Below are 24,875 nucleotides of genomic sequence, written 5' to 3' on the forward strand. Positions count from 1 at the left end.
CTCTCTGTATAAACTCAGTATAGAAGCCATTCATGGCCAGACGCCTGCCTCCTCCTCCATTCCCATCATCCCACACCACTAGGCTTCATCAAGTCCAGCTACTCACAGTTCCCCAAACCTGCACGCGACTCCCTTGCCCTCAGCCTCTGCCCATGCTGACCCATCTCCCTTCTTCAGCAGCTCTGTGCTGCCGATCCTTCAAGGTAACTCAGCTCCTCGACAGGCCCTCCTCTGGGAAGCCTTCCCTGACCCCCTCACTAGCCCCCTGTCCCCACAGGCTGGGTTCTACACCCTCCTCTGCTCCCGGCTGTACTTCCCCCACTACAGCAGGTACCACACCACAGTGTAACCGTCAGTGTGTGAAGGTGCCTCCTCTGAAGGGCAGGCCCACGTCCCACACGTGTCAGGACCCCAAGCCAAGGGCTGGGACTAGAGCAGGGCTGGAGAGCGTGCAGGCAGCAATCCAGAGCTGTAACAGCGCCCCCTGGGATCTAGCTTTCAAGATGGCACCTCTGTAACTGGCAGAGCCCAGGCCTGGGGTGGGGGGATGGGGGCAGGACCCGGAGTTCTGATTCTAGGACTGTGCTAGCTTGCAAGTGCCCACACCTCCCTGGGCCTGTTTCCCGATCAGTACAGGCTGTGAACCAGATGAGCTCGGCCTCCAGGGGGCATGTTCTCGGCTGCCAAGCTGATACCCATCCCCCACCCACTGCATATTGATAAATGTTTAATAGCCGGCTCTCCAGGGAGGAGAAAAAGCCCTGATTTTTGCTCTGTCAATTTCCATGGTGTAAATACTTCCACTATAGCCGATTTCAGGCTACTAACTTGGCATCACTGAGCTTGGAGATGGGAAGAGACGCACACAGTCCGCTCTCCCAAGCAGAACGAGCAGACTCCAGCCAGCTGGGTGTACCACTCCCCCATCCCCTCCCCACACATGCCTCCCCCAAACTCTGGGAATATGGACACTCTTGGTCCCAGCCTGGCCCAGGCTTCCCTTACACTGGGCTGATGCTGAGCCAGGCAGAGCACCAGGAAGGTGGAGCATGGGTGCTGGGGAGGCAGGAGCTTAGGGAGAGGCCTGGGATGGCGGGTGAGGAACACTCAGGGCTGGCAGAGCAGCCCGAGCCCCCAGAGCACTATTCCTGGAGTCTGGGAAGGACACCACCTGGGGAGGACACACCCCTCCCAGTGCCTCTCCTGCATCCCACACCCCAAATCCCTTCCTTGGGGAGCGAAAGCCCAGACCCCCATAGTCACCAGCAGGTGCAGCCAAAAACCCTGTTTCTGTTGAGTTGAGTCTGACCCATAGCAGCCCTGTAGGACAGCTGCCCCATAGGATTTCCAAGGAGCGGCTGGTGGATTTCACCTGCCGACTTTTTGGTTAGCAGCTGAGCTCTTAACCACTATGCCACCAGGGCTCCAGTAGGTGCAAAGGGCCCTTAAAAAAAAAAAAATCCTGTTGCCCTCAAGTTGATTCCAGCTCATGGCAATCTCCCGTGTGCTACAGAGTAGAACTGTGCTCCATAGGGTATTCTTGGCTATATAATCTTTATGGAAGCAGATCGCGAGGCCTTTCTTCCATGGCACCGCCGGGTGGGTTGGAACAGCCAACCTTGAGGTTAGTAGTTAAGTGCAAATCATTTGTACCACCCAGGAACCTTAAAGGTTAACCCATTGCCATCAAGTTGATTCTGACTCGTAGTGACCTCATGCGACAGAGTAGAACTGCCCCCATGGGGTTTGCTAGGCTGTAATCTTTATGGGAGATGGCCAGGTCTTTTCTCCAGAGAAGCAGCAGGTTGATTCGAACCACTGACCTTTCTTTCAGTTAGCAGCCAAGCACTTATCCACTTCAATACAGGGCTCCTTAAAGGGCCCTTTAAAAAAAAAAAAAGCAAAAGCCATTGCGGCCTAGTTGATTCTGACTCCTGGCGACCCTGTAGGACAGAGTGGAACTGCCCCATAGTGTTTCCAAGGTCGCTGTGAGTTGGAATCGACTCAACAGCCACGGGTTTGGTTTGGATTTGGTTACTCTTCACGGAAGCAGACTGCCACATCTTTCTCCTGCAGAGCAGCTGGTGGATTTGAACCACTGACCTTTCGGTTAGCAGCTGAGCACTCAACCACTGCACCACAAGGGCTTCTTAAAGGGCCCTTACAACCATTGCCGTCAAGTCAATTCCGACTCACAGCGAACTTATAGGGCAGAGTAGAGCTTCCACAGCATTTTCAAAGAGCAGCTGGTGGATTTGAACGCTGACCTTTTGGTTAGCAGCCAAGCTCTTAACTACTTTGCCGCCAGAGCTGCCCCATAGAGTTCCAAGAAGCGCCTGGTGGATTTGAACTGCTGACCTTTTGGTTAGCAGCCGTAGCCCTTAACCACTATGCCACAAGGGTTTCCAAAGGGCCCTTTGTTGTTGTTGTTGTTGTTGTTGTTAGGTACCTTCAAGTTGGTTCCGACTCATAGCGACCCTATGCACAACAGAGCGAAACACTGCCCGGTCGTGTGCCATCCTCACAGTTGTTATGCTTGAACGCACTGTGGCAACCGCTGTGTCAATCCATCTCGTTGAGGGTCTTCTTCCTTTTTTTCGCCTTAAAAAAAAAATCCATTGCCGTCGAGTCGATTCCAATTCATAGCGACCCTAGAGGATAGGGTAGAACTGCCCCATAGGGCTTCCGAGCAGTGCCTGGTGGATTCGAACTGCCGACCTTTTGATTAGCAGTCATAGCTCTTAACCACTGTGCCACCAGGTTTTCCCTTTTTCGCCTTAGAGGGCCTAAAAAGCGTTAAGGAGAGCACCAAACCAAACAAGCCCCCTGCTGTAGAATCGATTCAGACTGATAGCGACCCCATAGGACAGAGTAGAACTGAACCATATAGAGTTTCCAAGACTATAATCTTTATGGAAGCAGATGACCATATCTTTTTCCTGAGGAGCTGCTGGTAGGTTCTAACTGCTGACCTTTCCATTAGCAGCTGAGCGATTAACCGTTGCACCACCAGGGCTCCTAAGGAGGGCACAGGCAGCCTTTAAGACCTAGAGGGAGTGGGTGGGACTTTACCTCTCCGGGAGGAAATGGACTAATCCCCCTGAAGCTGCAGGCAGCAGGGAGTCTGACTCTTAACTTGTAGCCTTAGTTACTAAGACACCCTTGGAGCACGTTTGAGCTTGCTGTTACCGCTCCTTCCACAAGGGGGCAGCCCTGCACACACTATTTCATACCTGCCCTTGGACGGTTGAGGGGAGAGAAGAGGCTGTGTTCCAGGCGCTGGGCTCATTTTATGTGCATTTTCACAACCATGACATAGGACTGATGTTACCCCCAGTTTACAATTGAGAAAATAGAGGCTCAGAGAGATCAAGTGAGTGGCAGCAGATTCAAACCCAGACACACTGAGGGACGTCCTCCCCGCAGGGCTGCAAGAGAACTGTGTGAGTGTGTGCGACCCAGCAGCCCCCAGGCCTCCACTCACCTTTGCCCACTTTGCTCATGTGCGGGCCCACTCCATTGTCCCAAACCCCCCATCCTTCCTGCCCACCTCCTGTCCCCCGCCCTTCCACAAAGCCTTCCCTCCTGCCCTGCCCTGCCTGCTTCTCTGAGCCCTAAAGGAGCTGAGCTGTACCACCTACCTTAGCAGCCCCAGCTGAGCCATGCAGTGCTAAGGGGTGGGATCCACACCTCTGATTTTATTCACACTGCCCTCCATGCCCAGCTTTGCACCTGGGGTACAAGGGGGCTCAGTGCAGAAGAGAGAAGGAAGGGAGTGAATGAATGAATGAAGTAGAGCCCTTGGCCTGGCCAGCAGGGGAAGCCTCACTCCTCAGTGCAAAGGCTCAAAGACAACTGAATTACCCAGAATGATCAGCCTCGTTGAGAGCTGGTGCTCAGAGAGGGGAGGTCACACAGCAGCGTAGCCACAGAGACAGGAAGAGGACACAAGTGTCCTGACTCCCAGTTTCACCACCACTCCAAGCCCTGTGGAGTGGTCACAGGGAGGGCCACTCAGTTCCTCACCCCTGGTCCAAGCTCCAGGCGCAGGGGTGGGGTGAGATGGGATGTCAGCTTGGCCCCAGGGGTGACCGCAGGCCCTCCATGTCACCCTGCAGGACTTCATCTGTGTGTCGTACCTGGAACCCGAGCAGCAGTCACGGACGCTGGCGTCACGGGCGGACACGCCGGCACAGGCACTGTGTGAACAGTGCGCTGAGAAGTTTGAGGTGGCGCAGCCTCAGGACCACCGGCTCTTCGTGCTGGTAGATGGCCGCTGCTTCCAGCTGGCAGACGAGGCACTGCCACACCGCATCAAGGGCTATTTGCTTCGAAGCGAGCCCAAGCGCGACTTCCACTTTGTGTACCGGCCCCTGGATGGTGGCGGGGGCAGTGGGAGCCCACCTTGCCTTGTCGTTCGGGAGCCCAACTTCCTGTGAGGCCCCCACCCAATGATAATAGTTACAGAGACTGGCCCTGGGGCAGAGGAATGGGCAAGCCGGGCTCACACTCGCTCATCCCCACTAACCCTCAGCCACACCCACTCATACATGCACACACCCCCACATCTGAGCACACACACTGGGGCACAACTGGACACACAGACACACACTCCCAGCATGGATGCTCACACACACACACACACACACACACACAACCCACTGAGCGTGCCTAGGCCAACCTCCCAGGACGATTGTGAATAAAATGGGGCAGCTGTCAAAGGCACTTCCTGAGGGAGAGGCATGGTACCAGGAGGCCACTGAGGCCAATTTCTTCACTAGCCAGAAAGGGAAACTGAGGCCCAGAGAGGGAAGGGACTCTTCAACCAGTGCAGCAAACAAAGCCCACGCCACCCCTGTTCACAGATCCCTCTGTCTTCCCCACACCCAGCCCTATCTTCAGTCACCCCCAGGGAAGGGCTCAACCTGGTTTCCCAAGGACTGACCAGGGAAGGGTGGCCTGGCCACAGCTGTGCCCACATCTGCCGGGAAGGAGCTGGGATGTATTAGACCACTTGGGCATCTCTCAGGGAGAGTGTTGGGGAGACAGCACCCCTACATGGACCCTGCTCTCTGCTACCAGTGCCTAGTCCTCCCACAGCCCTAAGACCCAGAACAGCCAGCACACATCAGGGCCTCAAGTGAGGCCAGGTCCCGGAAGGCATGGGCCACTGGGAACACTGACAGGGCCCTTTCTCAGAGGCTTAGGAGGGTAAGAAGTACCCAGGGGCGACCTCTAAGTTTGCACCTGCACCCATCTCCACCCCCACACCTCATCGAATGTGGGTGGGGGTGGGGGGTGGGGGGATTTGCCCCTTGGACTTGCACCCAGGGGCAAATCCCCCCCACCCCCTCGCTATGCCTCTGCCCTTCCCCTGGAGACATGCCTGGGGCTACAGACACTGTGGCAGGAGGCGCTATGGGGAGAGTTTAATAAAAGCCCTTTTGAAAACGGCCTCTCCTTTTGTGAATGGCCTGGGGAGCTCATTCCCAGGTGGGATTCCAAAGGCCCCCTCCTGCCACCAAGGGCCTTGTCCTCTGAAAGAACCTCCACTGTCCTGGGGGCTACGCTCAGCCACCCTCAGCCCTCAGGGTGCTGGCCCCAATCTCCTTGGCCTCGTTATCTCATGTGTCCCCATGGTCCTTGGTGCTCATTCACCCCCATCTGTGACTTGTTCCCAGAACCATCTTTCACCTTCTCACCTTTGCTGCCCCTTGTCCTCACAGGAGGCTAGTCTCTGCCCCCCTGAGACCCCAGAGAGCAGGAGAGCTACCTGGAGTCCCGCCATCTGGAAGCCTACACCCCTGGGGAGATGGGATGGGACAAATGGAGGGGGCCTCACCCATTGAGCTGTTCAGAGCCCTGGAGTGCTTGGCTGTTAAACAAATTACCCCACATTATTCTACTAAATCCTCACAACAGCCCCTGAGGGAGGTATTTATGGATGAGGACATCAAGGCCCAAAGAGGTAGAGTGATTGGCCAAGGCCACACAGCGGGTGAGAGGCCAAAGTGGAGTTTGAACTTGGGGCTGGCTGGCCTCCAATCCATGGCTCTCTTATCTGCCCCACTCCTGGAGGACTGGCCTGAATGGCTGGCTGACCAAGGGGCCCTAGATGCAAGCAGCTTCTCCTCCAGGTCCCCAAGCAAGGGGTCGGAGTCCAGAGCCTTGTATGTGTCCAAGGGTGACAGGGCCACTGGCCAGGATGTGGGCATGGTGTTTGTCCCCTCCTTCCCTATCACAGGCTGGGGCTTGGCCAGCAGGGCTGGGAGAAGCCACCCAGGGTTTCTGCAGAGAGATGGGGCAGCCCTGGCCCTGTTGCTCCTCCAGCCCCGTGGCTACCCTCAACAGGTGGGTGCAACGTGCTGCCCATCCTAAGGAGAGTCTCAAAGTGGTCCTGTAGGTGCCCAGCCAGTAATGTGGAGTATCCAGCTGGCATTTGTTATGAGCAAGTTTTTGCTGGGGTGGGGGGAGGACAGGAGAAGCCTGCAGGTACAGTGGGCAGAGAGGAGCAGAGGCCTGGGAGGGAGGAGACAGGAGGGCAGTGAGGAGGTGTGGGTGCGCTGGGTGCAGTGTGGACATCCCCCCAAACACACACACAGAGACTAGCCCGCCCACCCCACCCCCAGCTGCCCCAAGGCCATGCCTGAAGGCCCTGGCACACATTTGCTGATGCGGTTGCTGGGCTCACCCTCAACTGCCTGGGCTCCGGGGCTGGCAGTCTCCTGCTCAGCAGGGTCACGGGGTTGGGGCGTGGGAAGCAGCTGTGGCAGGAAGCAAGCCGTCCGTTTCCAGGACAGGCACACAGAGCTGGGCTTTGGGAAAAGTGCTGACTCACCGCAGTGGCTTCCCCTCGTCCACAGTTGTCAGGCAATTTGCTGGAAAACACTGGCATCTGGTAAGACTCTGGGAACTGACTCCACAGCCCACGCAGCCTGAAGTCAGAGGGAAATTCAGAAAACCATTCAGCTCCAGGCCACAACCAGCTGCGCACTTGGCAAGTCATTGTGCTTCTTGGTGCCTCAGTTTCCCTGATTGCCCAGGCTCATTGAAGGGATCACTAAGGCTCCTGGGGAGCAGGGCAAGCAAGGGAAATCTCAGCTCTTCTTGGAAAGGTAACTGAATTTGGGCTACCACATTGGTCGTGGAAGTTGTTCACTGCCAAGGCTACACAGCTGAGGGGACAAGTAGGAATGGAGATCCAGTCTGGGCTCCATTTGCCAAGCTGTACACGCTAGCATGGGACTGTGTCTACTCGGGAAGAGGTGCCTATCCCCAATCCACACAGCGGCACTATATGGTCTAGAGCAGGTCCAGGAGAACTCGAGTCTAGGGGTAGCTGAGCCGTGGGGTGTTTTCAGCTTCAGGGGACCAGTGTAATGAGAGCAGGGGGCAGAACCTCATAGGGCTTGGGATTGTGAAGGGCACGAGACCCAGCTGGGGGAGAGTAAAGAGGATGCCTGGAGACAGGGACACCTGTGCTGGGTCTTGAAGGATGAGGAGCTGGTGGTGCAGAAGGGTCAAAGGGCCTCTGCCGGGCTGTGGCAGATGGCTCTCCATGGGCCTCTAGACTGTCTGCAAGACGAGAAGAGGCCGACAGCTTTTGTCCCAGACTGACTTTTTAGAGGTGTTTCAGTAACAAAGAGCCTTGGAAAATAGAGTGTCTCCCTCCTGGACAGAGGCAGGTTTTTCTCTGGACCAGGATAATAAAGGAATGCCTCCTGCCTTGGAAGATAGTGTCTCGCTCCAGGGAAAGAGCTGGACAGGCTTGCTGTCATCCATCTTTATAAGGTGGCTGTTGTTAGCTGCCATCATGACAGCCTCCAACTCATGGCGACTCCATGCACAATGGAACAAAATGCTGCCTGGTCCTGTGCTATTCCTGTCACCAGTTGCAGATCAGAGAGTTGTCATCCACAGGGTTTTCACATTGGCTGTTTTTCAGAAGTAGATCACCAGGCCTTCTTCCTAGTTCTCCTTAGTCTGGAAGCTCCACCTCAACCTGTTCAGCATCACAGCAACACACAAGCCTCCACAGGTGGTAGCAGCACACGAGGGGGCCTTGGCTGGGCATCAAACCTGGGAGAATCCCACCATGGAAGCGCCACTGCCCTTTTAAAAGATTGGAGTTTCCTAAACTGGAGGCTCCTCAGCTATGATACAGACCCACTGTGTGCAGCAGTATCCTGGTCCTGCCTCTGCATCACCCCCAGGGGACTTGGTGGGTTTCTTAGTTTCTTCATTCTGCTATAACAAAAATACCACGAAGTGGGTGGCTCTGAAGAACAAAAGTTTATTTTCTCATAGTTCTGGGAGCTAGGAGTCCAAATTCAGTACATCAGCAGGGACCTGTTCTCTCTCCGCCCGCTCTGGGGGAAGATCCCTCTTTGTTGCTTCTGTTGTTGTAGTGGGTAGGTGCCGTTGAGTCGGTTTTGACTCATGGCCACCCTGTGTACAACAGAACGGAACCCTGGTCCTGCGCTATCCTCAAAATCGTTGCTGTGCTTGGGCCCATTGCTGCAGCCACTGTGTCAGTCCATCTCATGCGGGCCTTCCTCTTTTTTGCTGACCCTCTACTTTATCAACCACGATGTCCTTCTCCAGAGACTGGTCCTTCCTGATGACATGTCCAGAGTACATGAGACAAACTCTCGCCATCCTTGCTTCTGATGAGCATTCTGCTTGTACTTCTTCCAAGACAGATTTGTTTGTTCTTCTGGCAGTCCGTGGTATATTCAATATTCTTTACCAATACCGTAATTCAAAGACATCAATTCTTTTTTGGTCTTCCATATTCATTGTCCAGCTTTCACCTGCACATGAGGCAACAGGAAACACCATGGCTTGGGTCAGGCACACCTGCTTCTGTAGCCCTGGGCATTTCTTGGTGTTCCTTGGCTTGTAGACGGATCTTCTCTTGCTATCTTCCCCGTTTCCCTGATTGCCCAGGCATGAAATCTCTCCATAGCCTTTTCTCATCTTGCAGACACTCTAGAGGCCCATGGGGAGCTGTCTCCCACAGCCCTGCAGGGGTCCTCTGACCCCTTCTGCATCACCAGCTTCTCATCCTTCAGGACCCAGCGCAGGCATCCTCATCTCCAGGCATCCTGTTTGCTCTCTCCCAGCTGGGTCTCATGCCCTCCACAACCCCAGGTCCTATGACGTCCTATGTTCCCAGTTCTCATCACACTGGCCCATGAAGCTGAGAACACCCCATGGCTCAACCACCCCCAGACTCGAGTTCTCCTAGGCCTACTCTAGACCATATGGCACCTCTGTGTGTGACTTTTTCTCCATGTCTGCTCTCCCCTTTGTAAGACACCACTCAAAAGCATTTAGGATCAGAACTCACTCTACTCTGCTGTGACCTCATTAACATAACAAAAGAAAAACTCTTTCCAAAGGGTCACATTTACAGGCTTCAACATATCTTTTTGGGGAGACAGAATTCAATCCATAATAGCCTGAGAGGGGGACTGATGAAGCTTTTGCAGCATGCTGCACTGTGAGTAATGAAGTCCTTTGTCTCTGACCCAGGAAACTGGCAGGTTCACTTAGCTGGCAAGAAGGATAAAATCTCAGACTTTCTGCAGTTATTGGCAAGGATGAGGGAAGAAAGTGAAAAGGCACAGAAACATGAAGTTCGGGTGTGCTGTATGCAGGGTAACTGGTCGTTTCAAGATGGCTTGAGCATAAAGTCTGAGGCAAGGAGTGGTGGGAGGTGAGGCTGAGAGGCAGGTCCAGCCAGGCTCTGAATGGTCTTGGCTGGCACCACACACACACACATACACACACAACATTTGCTATTAAGTGGCTTCCAACTTATGGTGACCCCATGTGTGTCAGAGTAGAACTGCATTCCATAGGGTTTACAATGCCTGATTTTTTTCTTCAAAAGTAGATCTCCAGGCCTTTCTTCCAAGGCACCTTTATGTGGACTCAAACCTCCACCCAGAGTCTATAATTTCTCCACCCACATGGAGTTGGACTGGAGGGGGCCAGGCTGGAGGCGGAGGACTGAAGCCTGTTAGAGCAGTCCAGGGGAGAAGATGAAGCCTGACTTTGGGCAGGGGAGCAGGGGCGGGAAGGAGGGTCAATATGAGAAACGTTGACGGTGTAAACCAGCAGAATAGGGTGGTTGGTTGGAGGGAGTGAGGGAGGGAAAGGATCCTAGATGATTTCCAGATACCTAGCTTGGATGCCAAGGTGGCGGCTGTGCCATCAGTTATGATAGAGGGGAACACAGGCCTGAAATTAAGTCGGCGTTGGGTGTGAGGTGCACAGACTTGAAATACCATTTCCCATTAAAAGAAACCAAGGTTTCCTTCCAGCTTTGGGACAAAGAACGTACAAGATGAGAATGGAACGTTTGATATGCCAGATAGCAAGGAAGCAATCGAAGCTAACAGTGGGCCATGCCAGTCAAAAGGGACCAGGGGCCAACCTGGAGGTCTCCACTGGCCAGAGGTGAGCAGTTTGGCTTCAGTAAGGATAAGAACTGCAATGGATTGAAGCTCATCGGGTAAGTTTAAACCCATGAGTTCATAATGATATCTGAAAATTAATTGGTCACATTCTGAGGATGAAAAGGAACCAATTCAGGAAACTAGGTAAATTAAGAGGACAGAGCCAGGCATTTTTCCTGCCTTTCGTGTTATCAGCTCCACCAGCAGGTAACCAAATACAGATAAGGGGAAATGTCTCCTTATAGAGTTATTCCAGCTGATAAAACAAAATGATAGAATTAGAATTTCACCATTGTGCAACCGTCCAGTGAATGGATGGATCTAGGCGTTCAGCACTGATGACTACTAACATCAAAAAGAGCCCAAACCAGGCAGTGTGCTCCTGATTAAAGAACACCAAACCGAAAAAACCAAACCCATTGCTGTTGAGTTGATTCCGACTCATAGTGACCCTATAGGACAGAGTAGAACTCCCCCAGAGGGTGGATTCGAGCTCCTGACCTTTTGATTAGCGGCCGGGCTCTTAACCACCGTGCCACCAGGGCTCCAATTAAAGAACACACCACCACCTATAATCTTGCCAAAGGGATCAGACCAAAGTCTGCTCAAATGTCCGGATCCAGCGGCTATGAGATCCAGGGATTGGAAGAAGTTGCTCGATAGCCCTGTGAGTCTGCAACCAGTAAAACCCACACTGGGAACTCGGCAGAGCAACAGCCTGGGCTCTTCACCAGATGAATTTAAGGAAACAAGACTGAAAAGACATTATCTTTTTTTTTAAGTGGGCAAAGCTAAACCATAGTGCTTAGGAATGCACACCCGGTGATGAAATTATAAGGAGAGTGGTTATTTTTAAAGCTGGGGGGCTGTGACTGAGAGGGGGACACAAGAAGAGGCTTCTGGGGTGGCTAGCAAAGAACGATATCTTGACCTGGGTGTAGTTACAAGGGTAAACCCATTGTCATCGAGTCGATCCCAACTCACAGCGACCCTATAGGTCAGAGTGGAACCGCCCTACAGAGTTTCCAAGAAGTGCCTGGTGGATTCAAACTGCCAGCCTTTCGGTTAGCAGATGTAGCTCTTAACCACCATGCCACCAGGGTTTCCAGTTAGAAGGGTTAAAAAAAAAAAAATCTGTTACTGTCAAGTCGATTCCAACTCCTAGCCACCCAGTAAGACAGAGTAGAACTGCCCCATAGAGTTTCCAAGGAGCACCTGGTGGATTCGAACTGCCAGCCCTTTGGTTAGCAGCTGTAGCACTTAACCACTATGCCACCAGGGTTTCCGTTTACAAAATGTTTGTTTTCCATGGCTTTATTTTATAACGGAAAGGTAAAAAAGTAGAATTTGTACATAATTATGTAAATATATAGGCCCTGGGTGAGCCAAATGATTAACGCACTTGGATGCTAACGGAAAGTCTGGAGGTTTGAGTCCACCCAGAGGCACCTCAGAAGAAAGGCTTGGCAATCTACTTTCAAAAAATCAGCATTGAAAATCCTCTGGATGGGCCCAGATAGAATGGGAGAAAAATGTGGAACAGAACCCAAATTCTTAAAAAGTCCAGACTTACTGGACCAGTTGAGACTAGAGGACTCCCTGAGACTACTGCCCTGAGATACTCTTTAAACCTTGAACTAAAACTATCCCGAGGTCACCCTTTAGCAAAATAACAGATTGGCACACAAAATAAAGGCTATTACCAGTGAGTACAGTGCACCAGTAAAAAAACATCTATATGGGCCCAAAAGGTCAATAATTACTCTAAAGCAAAGACGAGCGGACAAGGGGGCCAGGACAAGCAGAGTACTGGAAACAGAACAACCAGAATGCAATTAATGAGAACGTTGACATATTGTGGGAAATGTAAATAATGTCAGTGAACAATTTGTGTAGAAACTGTTACATGGGAGCCTAATTTGCTGTGTAAACTTGGATCAAAAACACAATAAAATATTATATGTATATTGAAAAAAAGGAAAACCCTGTGGAGCACAGTTATACTCTGGCATGCACGGGGTTGCCATGAGGCGGAGTCAACCTGACAGCGACTGGACTTGGTTTTATGTAAATATACAGAAAGGGGATATGATGAGAATCAGCTGACATTTGAGACTTCTGGGGAGGAAAGGCAGCCGTATTTGCTCTGGACGTTTCTGTCCTGTGTAACTCTTGTGCTACAAGAACATGTTTGTGGATTTGGGATATAATTAGGAAAAAAAAGTAGTGGTCGTCGTCGACGCACTAGAAAGGTCAGCCTTACTAGAAATCTAAGTAGCATAGTGGCTTAGAAGGTTATGAACTGTCATTTACTTGAGAAATGAAAAGTAACTACTTTTTAACCTTTAGAACCCTGAACACTCAAGTTTCTGTATTTACTAAAAAATGAAGTATACTTTCATTCTACAGAGAGAACAAAATGAAAAGAGAGAACCAGGGTCACAAGAGTAGTTAACAGCACTAGAGGACAGAGCCCAGTTGCCGGCGAGTCAGTTCTGGCTCACGGTGACCCCAGGTGTATCAGAGTAGAACTGTGCTCCACAGGGTTTTTTCAAGAGCTGATTTTTCAAAGAAATAGATCACCAGACCTTCCTTTCAAGATGCCTCTCGGTGGACTAGAACCACCAACCTTTCGGTTAGCAGCTGAGCGCGTTAAGCACAATTTTTACAATCTGCATCTTGAGGCCTTTTAAGATATTCCCTTGAAAATGTTACATTTCAGTAGGGTGTTTCTCTTCCTTGCACACCAGCCTTGTCTTCAGGCTTACTTGCTGAGTATCGGCCGTAGCTCCAGCAGTATGCCTCTTATATTTGTTGCCTAAAATCTCAGAGTCCAAAAAAATCCGTAGGACAGTAAGGGTTCTTGGTAAATCCTGAAGCCATTTGACTCACCTTGTGAAGACCACCTCATTGAGAAAGGATAATCTGTTCATGCCAATGAAAAATAGGCCCAGATTAGAAACACCACCACCCTTGAATTTGTCAGACGCCACCCTAATTGCCAGTATCTGCGGTTTCCGGTCCATAACTCCAAACTTCAGTGACTTCCATTATTGCTAAATAGGACAGGTGTCTACATAAGGAACTCTGGTGGTGAAGTGGTTAGGCACTCAGCTGCTAACCACAAAGTTGGTGGTACGAACCCACCAGTGGCTCTGTGGAGGAAGACCTGGCAATCTGTTCCCAAAACCCTATGGGGCAGTTTTACTCTGTCCTGTGAGGTCGCCATGAGTCAGAATTGACTTGACAGCACACAATATCCCTATGTAAAGACAGGTGGCCATATGTGTTGGAATTTGATGCTGCTTTTTCTTTTTTCTCTCTAGAGATCTATCTAGATAACAGCCATCTAGCTATAATGCTTTTTGTTTTTAATTGGGCTTTAAGTGAAAGTTTACAGTTCAAGTCAGTTTCTCATATAAAAACTTATACACACATTGTTATGTGACCCTAGTCGCTCTCCTTACAATGACAGCACACTCCTCTTTTCCACCCCATATTTCTCCTGTCAATTCAACCAGCTCCTGACCCCCTCTGCCTTCTCATCTAGCCTCCAAAAAGGAGCTGCCCGCATAGACTTCTGTGTCTACTTGAGCTAAGGACACATTCCTCACCAGTATCATTTTACATCTCATAGTCCAGTCTAATCTTTGTCTGAAGAGTTGGCTTAGGGAATAGTTTTTTCGTTTTGGGCTAACAGAGTCCAGGTGCCATGACCTCTGGGGTCCCTCCAGTCAGTCAGACTATTAAGTCTGGTCTTTTTACTAGAATTTGAGGTCTGCATCGCACTTTTCTCCTGTTCCATCAGGGTTCTCTGTTGTGTTCCCTGTCAGGGTGGTCATTGGTGGTAGCCGGGCACCACCCTGTTTTTCCGGCCTCAGGCTGATGGAGTCTCTGATTTACATGGCCCTTTCTTTCTCTTGGGCTCATATTTTGTCTTTCGTGTTCTTCATTCTCCTTTGCTGCAGGTGGGTTGAAACCAATTGATGCATCTTAGGTGGCTGCTTGCTAGCTTTTAAGACCCCAGACACCACTCACCAAAGTGGGATGCAGAACATTTTCTTAATACACTGATATACCAATTGACCCAGATGTCCCCTGAAACTATGGTCCCCAGACCCCTGTCCCTGCTACTCTGTCCCTCAAAGTGTTTGGTTGTATTCAGGAACGGTTCCTTAGCTTTTGGATTAGTCCAGTTGTGTTGACTTCCCCTGTATTGTGTGTTGCCCTTCCCTTCACCTAAAATAATTCTTGTCTACTAATTAGTGAATACCCCTCTCCCTCCCTCCGTTCCCGCCCTTGTAACCATCAAAGAATGTTTTCTTCTGTGTTTAAACCTTTTCTTGAGCTCTAATAATAATGGTCTTATACAATATTTGTCCTTTTGCAACTAATTTCACTCAGCATGCCTTCCAGATTCCTCCATGTAATGTTTCACAGATTCATTGTTGTTCTTTATTGCTGTGTCATACTCCCTTGTGTGAATATACCATAATTTATTTATCCATTCATCTGTTGATGGGCACCTTGGTTGTTTCTACATTTTTGCTATGGTAAACAATGCTGCAACGAACATGGGTGTGCATATATCTATTCGTGTAAAGGCTCTTATTTCTCTAGGATATATTCCAAGGAGTTGGATTGCTGGATCGTATGGTAGTTCTATTTCTAGTAAGGAAGCACCAAATTGATTTCCAAAATGGTTGTACCATCTTACATTCCCACCAGCGGTGTATACATGTTCCAGTCTCTCCACAACCTCTCCAACATTTATTATTTTGTATTTTTTTGTATTAATGCCAGCCTTGTTGGGGTGAGATGGTATCTCATTGTAGTTTTGATTTGCATTTCTCTAATGGCTAATTATCATGAGCATTTCCTCATGTATCTGTTAGCCACCTAAATGTCTTCTTTGGAGAAGTGCCTGTTCATATCCTTTGCCCATTTTTTAATTGGGTTGTCTTTTTGTTGTTGAGGTTTTGCAGTATCTTGTAGATTTTAGAGATTAGATGCAGATTGGATTTGTCGTAGCCAAAAATTATTTCCAAGTCTGTAGGTTGTCTTTTTACTCTTTTGTTGAAGCCTTTGAATGAGCATAAGTGTTTGATGTTTAGGAGCTCCCAGTTATCTAGTTTCTCTTCTGGTGTTTGTGCATTGTTAGTAATGTTTTGTATACTGTTTATGCCATGTATTAGGGCTCCTAGCATTGTTCCTATTTTTAATTCCGTGATCTTTATCATTTGAAATTTTATATTTAGGTCTTTGATCCATTTTGAGTTAGTGTTTGTGTGAGGTATGGGTCTTGTTTCATTTTTTTGCAGATGGATATTCAGTTATGCCAGCTATAACGGCTTTTTAAAAACAGCTTGACTGAGCTATAATTCACATACCCTATAATTCACCGTTCATACAATTCAGTGATGTTTAGTAAATTCAGAGTTGTGTGACGATTACAATTTTAGAGCATTTTCACCCCCAAAAGAAACTGTACCCAGAAAGCAGTCATTTCCCATTTCCACCTCCCCCAACTCCTAAAAAAAAAAACCAGCTAATTGCTGCAAAGTCGATTCGAACTCATGCGTCAGAGTAGAACTGTGTTTTGTAGGGTTTTCAATGGCTGTGATCTTTTGGAAATAGACCAGAAGGCCTTTATTCCGAGGCACCTCTGGGTGGACTCGAACCCCCTCACCTTTTGTCTAGCAGCTAAATGCTTAACTGCTTGCACCACCCACCCAGGGAATCCCTTCAATCCTTGGCTGTTTTCCGTCTGTATAAATTTGCCTATTCTGGACAGTTCACATAAGCAGAATTGTGCAGTATGTAGTCTTTTGTGACCGGCTTCTTTTACTTGGCATGATGTTTGCAGGGTTCATCCACGTTGTAGCATGTACCAGGATGTCACTGCTTTTTATTGCCAGACAATATTCCATTGAAGGAATATGGTGAGTAGAACTCTTACAAGTCTTTTACAAGCCCACCACGACCACCTCCCTGTTTAGGGCACTGAGCCAAGGGAACAAAGGGAAGTCAGGCAGCCTCTGCCCTCGGGGAACACACGTGGAGCAAGGCCAGCCCCCTGCACATGCTGTAACAGAGGCAATGAAACACACAGATGGACAGAGGAAATGGTCCTTCTGACTGGCGGGGAGAGAGAAATGAGGAAAGGTTCAGAATAAGAAGAGATAAACATTGAGGATCTATAGACATAAAGGGAAAGGCGTTCCAGGGTAGAGGCACAGCAAGAAGCAAAGGCAGGAGGCTGGAAAGTCCAAGGCGTGTACAAAAAAAAAAACCCAAACCCATTGCCACGCGTTAATTCTGACTCACAGTGACCCTAAAGAACAGAGTAGAACTGCCCCGTGGGGTTTCCAAGGAACGTTTGGTGAGTTCCAACTGTCAACCTTTTTGGTTAGTAGCTGTAGCTCCTAACCACTGCACCACCAGGGTATAGACAGTATGAAACAGAGGTGAGTCAGTCAGTGGGGAGAGGCAATGAGGCACCTAGGAGGGGCCAGGAGTACATATCACAAAGTTAGGGGCCAGAAATGAATACTTGGGTTCAGTTATTAATCTTTATTTTTTAAGACTTGTCCATTGTTGCAAAATGAAATAAATCAATCAAAATTGTAATATTTTCTAAAAATAGGTTTTCATTTTGGGCATAAGACCCTCTTCAATAAAATCATTCTGAAGACTCCGGTTTCAGCTATGACTCGCCTCAAATTCCTTCGAGCAAAGACTCTTCCACGGGCTACGGAAGCCCAAGTGGACTTCTTTCTCCTTAAAACAAGCGGGCAAAAGAACCTCGTAAAAAGCAAATAAGCCTCCCAATACAGAGCTTTACTTGCCCAAATTTGTAGATTTTCAAAGTGTCACACATGACCTGCAGAAGGTTGGGCAAATAGGTAAAGGTGAGCAAGCCACCTTCGGAGAGAAAAGTCTGGAGCGTGGCCCAGGAGTGGCCCAACTGCATTCCCTAGGAGCACCGGGAGCAGGTGGGGTCAGCTTCCTCCTGGCTCCACCTCTTCAGTCTCAGGTTAGTCTCATGTTCTAAGCGGACGTGTTCACACTCAGAAAAGCATCAGGAAGGCAGCTTTTCAGTAGTAACCAAGGCACACCTTGTCCATGGCCAACTTTATTCTGTAAGAGACAGGAAAAAGAAGTTTGTGAACCATGTCAACTCTGAAGAAATGACAAACATAATCCAACACAGAGCAGGTAGTAGTCTATGTGGGAGTCACACAACAATTATCACTGAAAATGCAGCTATTCTGAATTCCACTGGCAGATATATCTAGAACAAAGTTGGAGGGAGGAGACACTGACGCTTGGAATACACTTCAAAAGCTGACTCACCTGTCAACTGGGTAAGGTTTTTCACAAAGGTTGACCAGCACGTACAAATGTCTCAAAGCATACTCGTACTGGAAGCAAACATACAAAAAAAAAAAAAAAGACAGGTATCATCATTTCACCACCCCATCAACTCTTCATCCTTACTTAGGAGCACTCTACCTTCCCAGTTACAGAAGTAAACCATCTGGGCCGGGGCTTCTTGACCTTTTTTGGGCCATGGATCCTTTCCCCACCTCTTGGTAATCTGGTGATGTGTGTGAACTGTCTCTCAAGAAAAATGCACACAGGCAAGGGTTTATACACAACTGCAGGCGGGTGGAAGGCCCCCAACACCCTCTCAGTCCTAGGTACATATTACCAATGATAAGATATACCAAAAAAAAAAAAATATATATATATATATATATATGTCATAAATTGGGGACTACCTGTACTTAGAAAAATGGGTGGTGGGCCAATGGCTGCAGCTTGCCCACCCTGCTCTAGAGGGACCCGAGCATCCCACGGTACTCACCAGAAGGCTTTTTAGCTGCCCATCAGCCCTGATGTTCTACCATCTGCAACAAGTTAGCGCTTTCTTCTCCTCTGTGGGTGGGGCCTGATTTTGACCATAAATCTTGGGGAGGGTTCAGAGTAGGCCCAGAAGGAAGAAAACATGGTGGCTGGTGTGGGGGTTGGTACTGAGGGATGGGGCTTGGCAGGGACGGCAAGAGAATGATAAGAAGTCACTGCCCTTCAAAGCCAGATATAAACAGGGGCTGAATCATATAGGACTCTGGTCAACTCTTTTACACACTGGGACAATTAAGAGTGTCTGGGGCCAGGACTGGTGGCATAGCGGTTAAGTGCTACAGCTGCTAACCAAGAGGTCGGCAGTTTGAATCCGCCAGGTGCTCCTTGGAAACTCTATGGGGCAGTGCTACTCTGTCCTATAGGGTTGCTATGAGTCTGAATCGACTCGACGGCAGTGGGTTGGTTTGGGGCCAGGACTTGTGTCCAGTGAACTTGGACAGCCCTCTGCCGTTCACCCCTATCAAAGGTCTCTCAAATACGCTCCTCGTATCCTCAGCTTGAGTGGAGCTTCAGCCTTCTACAAGGTAACAGTTAAGCCTGCATTGTGTCCTCACAGAATACATGTTGGAATCCTAATCCCTATACTGTGGATGTAATCCCATATGCGAACAGGGTTTTTTTTATGTTAATGAGGCCACAGCAGTGTAGGCTGTGTCTTAAGGCAGTCACCTCTGAGATAGAAAACGAGGAAACTGGGCACAGAAACCAGGAAGCACAGATGAGGGAAGATAGACACCACACTACAGGAAGAACACAAGCTGAAGGGGACAAGGACCTTCTCACAGAGCCAACAGAGAGAAGTCTTCCCCTAGAGCTCCTAAGTAAAGGATGAAGAGCCTACTGAACTGTGAGAGAATACATTTGTTTGTCAGAGCCTCCCACGTGTGGTATCTAGGACACTTAGGCAGCGATGCACCTGACGCGATTCCCACTGGGTGATACTAATTTAGCTTTTGGATCAAGGTGCCAGAAAGGCCCAGGTCGGCGGGCGGAAGGCGCGGCGCGGAGCCAGCGGGCAGGTGCGGCCTTACCGTGGCGGAGTGCCAGTTGAAGCAGTGTGTGCGGAAGTGCACAGCAGCCTCCTGGTAGCAGGCGTGCTCCGTGAGCTCCGCTCTCTGAGAGAGGAGCTGCTCCACCTCAGCGCTGGACGTCGCCAGCAAGGAGACGATCTTTCCCACAGACTTCTCCATGACATGTCTGGCCTGTGAAGACACGCGGCTTTTGTGAGGCATATCTTATATTACCACAGTCCCTCCTGGAGCCCTGGTAAGGTCAGAAAGGCATTTCAAGGCTTTTCTTCACACCATCCAACACGTGAAACAGATGCCAATATTGAGCTTTTGTTTATGGGGACGGAAAATCTGCCAAAGGAGATGGGTGACGGTCACACATGACTGATGTCATTGATCTCACTGGATTGTATATGTGAAAACTGTTGAATTGGCAGATGTGGTGCTACCTGTATTTTCACAATAAAAATTAAAAAAAAAAAAAAAAAAGGCATGCCAACAATTAAAAAATCAATGTGTTCTGAGGAAGGCAAGTGAGGCTTCTGTAACAGCTCGGAGTCTTCAGGAAGACCTTGCCTTTTCGGGATCTTCTGGCTTTTGGAAATATTTCAGACTAAATACTCTTTAGCAGCAGGCCTGTCCAGCTCCGTGGAAAGGGACCTGAGGAAACCGTGCCATAAAGCCGACCGCTGTCCGATGACCAGTGCTGTGTGTCCAAACGCATTGCTACCCATTCAGGGAATCAAATGGTTAGATGGAGGGGACAAAGAGGAAACCGTTTCCTCCCAGATGCTGAAAAATGGCACCATGAGGAGGAAACTGCTTCCATGTTAACCGTGTTTTACAAGCCTCCCCAGTCAGGGTTTTTCATCTATCTCTGAATTCAACGAACACTCGCTGCCTAGTGGATGTTGGACCAGCCCTTCTCAAAGCGTGGCCTGAGGAGCTTTGGAGGTCCCCAAGGCCTCTTGGGGGCGGGGGCATAAAGTGTCCTCTTTCCCAACTGCACATCTGTGTGAGGCTGGATTTTCTTCATATACTTCAACCAAAAGAACGTTACTGCAGCAAAGAGAACTCAGACACAGACACAAGAATCCGGCTGCCTTCTACTGAGCTGGGTTGCAAAAATGTCAAGAAACCAATGTCACTCCTCTCACCAAAATTGTTTTTATATTGGAAAATTATTATTTTTCATACAAAATTAATGCCAATGGCTTTATCATTGCTGTTTCTAAGCATGTTAGTAAATATTTTTAAATCTCAGTTTTAATTTCTAATGCGGTAAAAATCAATAGATAGAAACTCACATCAACAAAAGCTCTTTGAGATCAATAATTTGAAGGGTGTAAACAGATCTGAGACCAAAAGTCTGAGAACCTCTGTGCTATGTGTGTTTGACACCAGCTAAAAATAAAGTCCTGGCTAATCAGGTTGCCACACTCAAGGTACTAACTTTCAGGATAATTAGATATACGCGTTTAAAACAAACCACATAGTACAGTAAAACCTGCCAAAGTGGGAACCTGTGTAAGGCAGAAACCTGTCAGGAAAGGAAAATGCAAATATTTTCCACTAACAGAGAGTGATAGAAAAGTGGTAAGACTACACCCTGTCAAAGATAGAAAACCTGCAAGACCCAGAAAAACAAGACAGTCCCATCCAGTTCCAGCTCTCACAGGTTTCACTGTATTTTATCTTTCCTAGAAAATTCCGACAGTATTTCAGTGCACTGTGGCACCTCAGTGTCATGGGAACATCCACTGCCATGCTGGTGGACAAGAGGACAAGAGCTGACCAGGGTACAAGTGCTAACAAAGAGCTTGCTTTCTTGGAAGGGACAGTTCGCCCTTTTGTGCAGCATTCCCATAAATGCACTCCTTGTGGTTCCCAGCTGCACAGCTCTAATTTGAAGAGTAATTCTGCCAGCTCCAAACAAACCGGCGAGCTACTGAAAACAGACTCAGTAGGCATAAAAGACAGCTCTCACGCATATTAGAATGAGTTTTGGGCTCTAGGACTCAGAAATTTTTTGTGGACTGGATTATTTTTATATGATTAGCTAGTAACTCAACAAGCAGAAAAATAAAAATGTCTTCTATGCAGCCGGTATAAAAGCAGGAACTAGCCACAGGCCAGGCTTCTAGGCAGGACACAGGAGAGAAGGGACCCTATTTCTTTGCTCCCTGCTACTGAAGAGGTGATGGTCAGTTTACTAACAAGGATGAAGCCGACCACTGCTCTGCTCACTGCTTCTGCCTTACATAGGCACAAAGGCTAGTTGCCTGTCCCAGGTACCACCGTGTGGTGGGAGAAGGGTGACCCCAGAGGACTGGCACCCAGTTCTGAGCAATGCTGGATAATGGTCAGGAGGCAGAGACAGTGCTCACGGATACTGTCCACCTAGGGCAGGTGCTGTCCGCCTAGGGCAGGTGCTGTCTGCCTAAGGCAGGTAAAAGGAACCTGGGAATGGTTCCTACTCACCTCCAGATGCCTGCTGATTTTCTGGAGAAGATCCCTGGACTCCTGCACGTCATTGGTGGCCATCAGCTTCCTTTTCATGATTGCAAGGGGTACCTCAGGGCTAGGTGTGAGGTCAAGGTGTGTAACAGGAGGCAGAGGGATGGGAGAGCTGGCTTTGTGTCTGATACCCTGGAACTGCATCAGCTTCATGGCAGATATGGACTGGAGAAAGAGAGAGAGAGAGAAAGCCGGGCTGAGTGGGAGGAGATGGGCCACAGATATGCTGATCCTGCCTCTCCATAGAAGGCTCGCAGTTCACTCCAGATGGTTTGAGGACCATTGATGGGCCATGACCGCAGCCTGACATGCGTGGTTCACCTCCAGCAGATGCCAAAACGAGCATCCAAAGTCTACCAACGGTCAACTTCAAGAATGTCTGACATTTTTTAGAGCAGAATGGCTGTTCCTTCATGTATGAACTGAAACTGCTGGCTCACAGTCAAGAAGAGCCTGGGCCTGATGGGTGTCAGCCAGTGGTCACCCTGGACTGTGCTCATCTGCCTGTCCCCAGTGACCAGAAGCAGGAATGTGAGATCTGAAGTCAGCTCCACTGAGAAGGGCACAGCCAGGGAGCTGAGGGGCTGGGCTGGTGCTTGGCACTGGGGTCTAACCACACAGACACCCTGCCAGGCTCTGTTGGGCTGCAGGGGTCACCACAGAATGAATCTCAGCCAGAGCGACAGATCTGTTACAAGCCTACAAAAACATCCTTTTTCTGAACAAAGCAACAAAAAATAAAATACACAGCAAACCAAAAGCTGGTTGCTAGCAAGTCACTTCTGACTCACGGCGACCCCATGTGCAACAGAGTAGAGCTGTGCTCCATATGGTTTTCAATGGCTGATTTTTTGGAAGTAGGTTGCCAGGCATTTCTTCCAAGACACCTCTGGGTGGACTCAAATCTTCAACCTTTCAGTTGGCAGTCAAGTACGTTAACCTCTTGGCACCACTCAGGACTCCAAACATACATATATGCGTATATAAAAACATAAAAGGAAAAGATCCACCACATTTCCTCAACCAAGATGAGACGTTCCAGGGATATTGTAAAAAGAAGAAAATCCTGGTGGCGTAGTGGTTAAGAGTTACAGCTGTTAACCAAAAGGTCAGCAGTTCGAATCCTCCAGGCACTCCTTGGAAACTGTATGGGGAAGTTCTACTGTGTCCTATAGGGTCACTATGAGTCGGAATCGACTCAACGGCAACGGGTTTGGTTTGGTTTTGGGTTTGTAAAGAGCATGGAAAGCTCAATGCAGAAGAAGAGTTGCCGGTGACCTCTTCCTCCAGTCCAACCTCCGGCAGCCTGGCACAGCTTCCAGACGGCCAGGCCAGTACCAACTTGGGCCCTGCCTTCTTGGAGTCACCTTTCCCATGCCTTCCTCTGCTTCCACCTCTATCCTCCTCCCACCCAAAAGCCTGACCAGGTCCAAGGCATCCTGAGTGCCTTTCTCATGTCCTGTGGTTGCCCTGCTCTAGCCCACACTCCACTTGGTGAAGGGCTAAAGATGGCTGGTTAACTGGCTCACAGGTTCTTCTAGAAGGCAAATGCATGGGCCAAAAGAACAAATTTCAGGTTGGACACTTTCAGATGGTGGCAGGCTGCTTGGGGAGGCCTTGCGCAAGTCACCTGCTTTGTGAGTATCAAGGGCTAGCCCCAGTGGCTTCACTTAAAGTCCAAGGCTTCAGCAGCCACCTGCTGTGACCTCTGTCCAGCCCTGATGAACTTGCCTATTTAACCACCTGGGTTCCTTCCAGACACAGTCTCTACTGTATAGGCAGCGAGCAATGGTGACAAACCACGGTTTGCAGTGAGGAAGGACCCTGGAGAAGCCAAGGGGTGGGGGCCATAGAGCAATGCCTGGAAACTTGTTTGAAGGAGCAGCTTTTGATTGAGTGATCTCTTACTGTGCACCAGGCCTGCCCCAGATTTCGCGTTTTAAATGCATCATCTTCCCTAATGCTCCAGCGACCTTGAACTCTAGGGTTTTGATCCACGAAGAAACAGGCTAATAAGCTTGCCCAAAGTCTCGCCACTCTGTAAGTTTGAAGCTAGCAAGGTCTGAGTCCAAAGCCCAGGCAGGGTCCTCAGGTTGGAGTGGCTAAAGACATGCAAGGCAGGCATCATCCAGGCCAGTTCTCACCGGATCCCTCCACCCTTCACCAAGAGAGAAATGTTCTAGGCACGTCGGCCTGGGCCCTGGCAGCCAGGGGGCAGAAGCTCAGGGCCCGCACTCACTTTGTTTCCGTACTGCATGACGTGGCTGGTGTTGGTGCGGGACCTGACCAGCTGGTACTGCTTGTGGAGGGTCTCCTTTGTCAGGTCCTCCTGCAAAAACAGAAATGTGAACGTCCTTTGATACTCCCAGCCTGATGGCTAAGGCTCAGCTGCACACCGCCTACTCTGAGAGCTCACCACATCCGAGTCTTCCATCCAGTTGACACTGTACCAGTCCCCCAGGTACGTGCCCCTCTCCTCGTCATAGTAGCAGGCGTAGGACGACTCACTGGGGTTGGCGGCAGTGGTCGCATACACTAGGAGGGGCAGAAAACACTGGTCATATTCTACTCCCTGCTGTGGATCACACTTGAAGCGTGAGACCTTCCTTTCCGAGTCAAACTGAAACAAGCCGCCTACAATGAGCAGACAGGGAAGGCAGGTAAACGTAACCATATCCAGCCCTGCTCACTTGACAGGAACTCTTCTAAAGCTCATGCAGGAGTCCTTGGATGGTGCCAACAGGTAACGTGTGCGGCTGCTAGCCAAAAGGATGGAGACTCGAGCCCACCCGGGGCGCCTCAGAAGAAAGGCCTGGTTATCTACGTCTAAAAAAATCAGGCACTGAAAACCCTCGGTAGCATCGTTCTACTCTGATACACACGGGGCCGCCATGAGCTGGGACTGACTTAACAGCAGCTGGTTGAACTGGTTTAAGTTACTGTGAAGCGAGAA

The 24,875-nt window shown here is 49.5% G+C and overlaps 2 protein-coding genes across 2 annotated transcripts in view; one reads left to right on the forward strand and one right to left on the reverse strand.

Annotated features, from left to right (window-relative positions):
• Positions 1–20,900, forward strand: part of RIN3 (Ras and Rab interactor 3) — a 166,511-nt gene extending 145,611 nt beyond the window's left edge. The window contains exon 10 of the mRNA XM_023546647.2: positions 4,119–20,900. Within this exon, the coding sequence (XP_023402415.2) occupies positions 4,119–4,439 (321 nt within the window). The 3' untranslated portion in view covers positions 4,440–20,900. The remainder of the gene's footprint in view (positions 1–4,118) is intronic.
• LGMN (legumain) overlaps positions 17,020–24,875 on the reverse strand; it is a 40,868-nt gene continuing 33,012 nt past the window's right edge. The window contains exons 9-14 of the mRNA XM_003408835.4: positions 24,339–24,457; positions 24,162–24,251; positions 21,887–22,087; positions 19,427–19,597; positions 17,823–17,890; positions 17,020–17,606 (exon numbers count right to left, since the gene is read on the reverse strand). Of these exons, the coding sequence (XP_003408883.1) occupies positions 17,564–17,606; positions 17,823–17,890; positions 19,427–19,597; positions 21,887–22,087; positions 24,162–24,251; positions 24,339–24,457 (692 nt within the window). The 3' untranslated portion in view covers positions 17,020–17,563. The remainder of the gene's footprint in view (positions 17,607–17,822; positions 17,891–19,426; positions 19,598–21,886; positions 22,088–24,161; positions 24,252–24,338; positions 24,458–24,875) is intronic.

This window comes from Loxodonta africana, chromosome 10, assembly GCF_030014295.1.
Source record: "Loxodonta africana isolate mLoxAfr1 chromosome 10, mLoxAfr1.hap2, whole genome shotgun sequence".
NCBI lineage: Eukaryota > Metazoa > Chordata > Mammalia > Proboscidea > Elephantidae > Loxodonta > Loxodonta africana.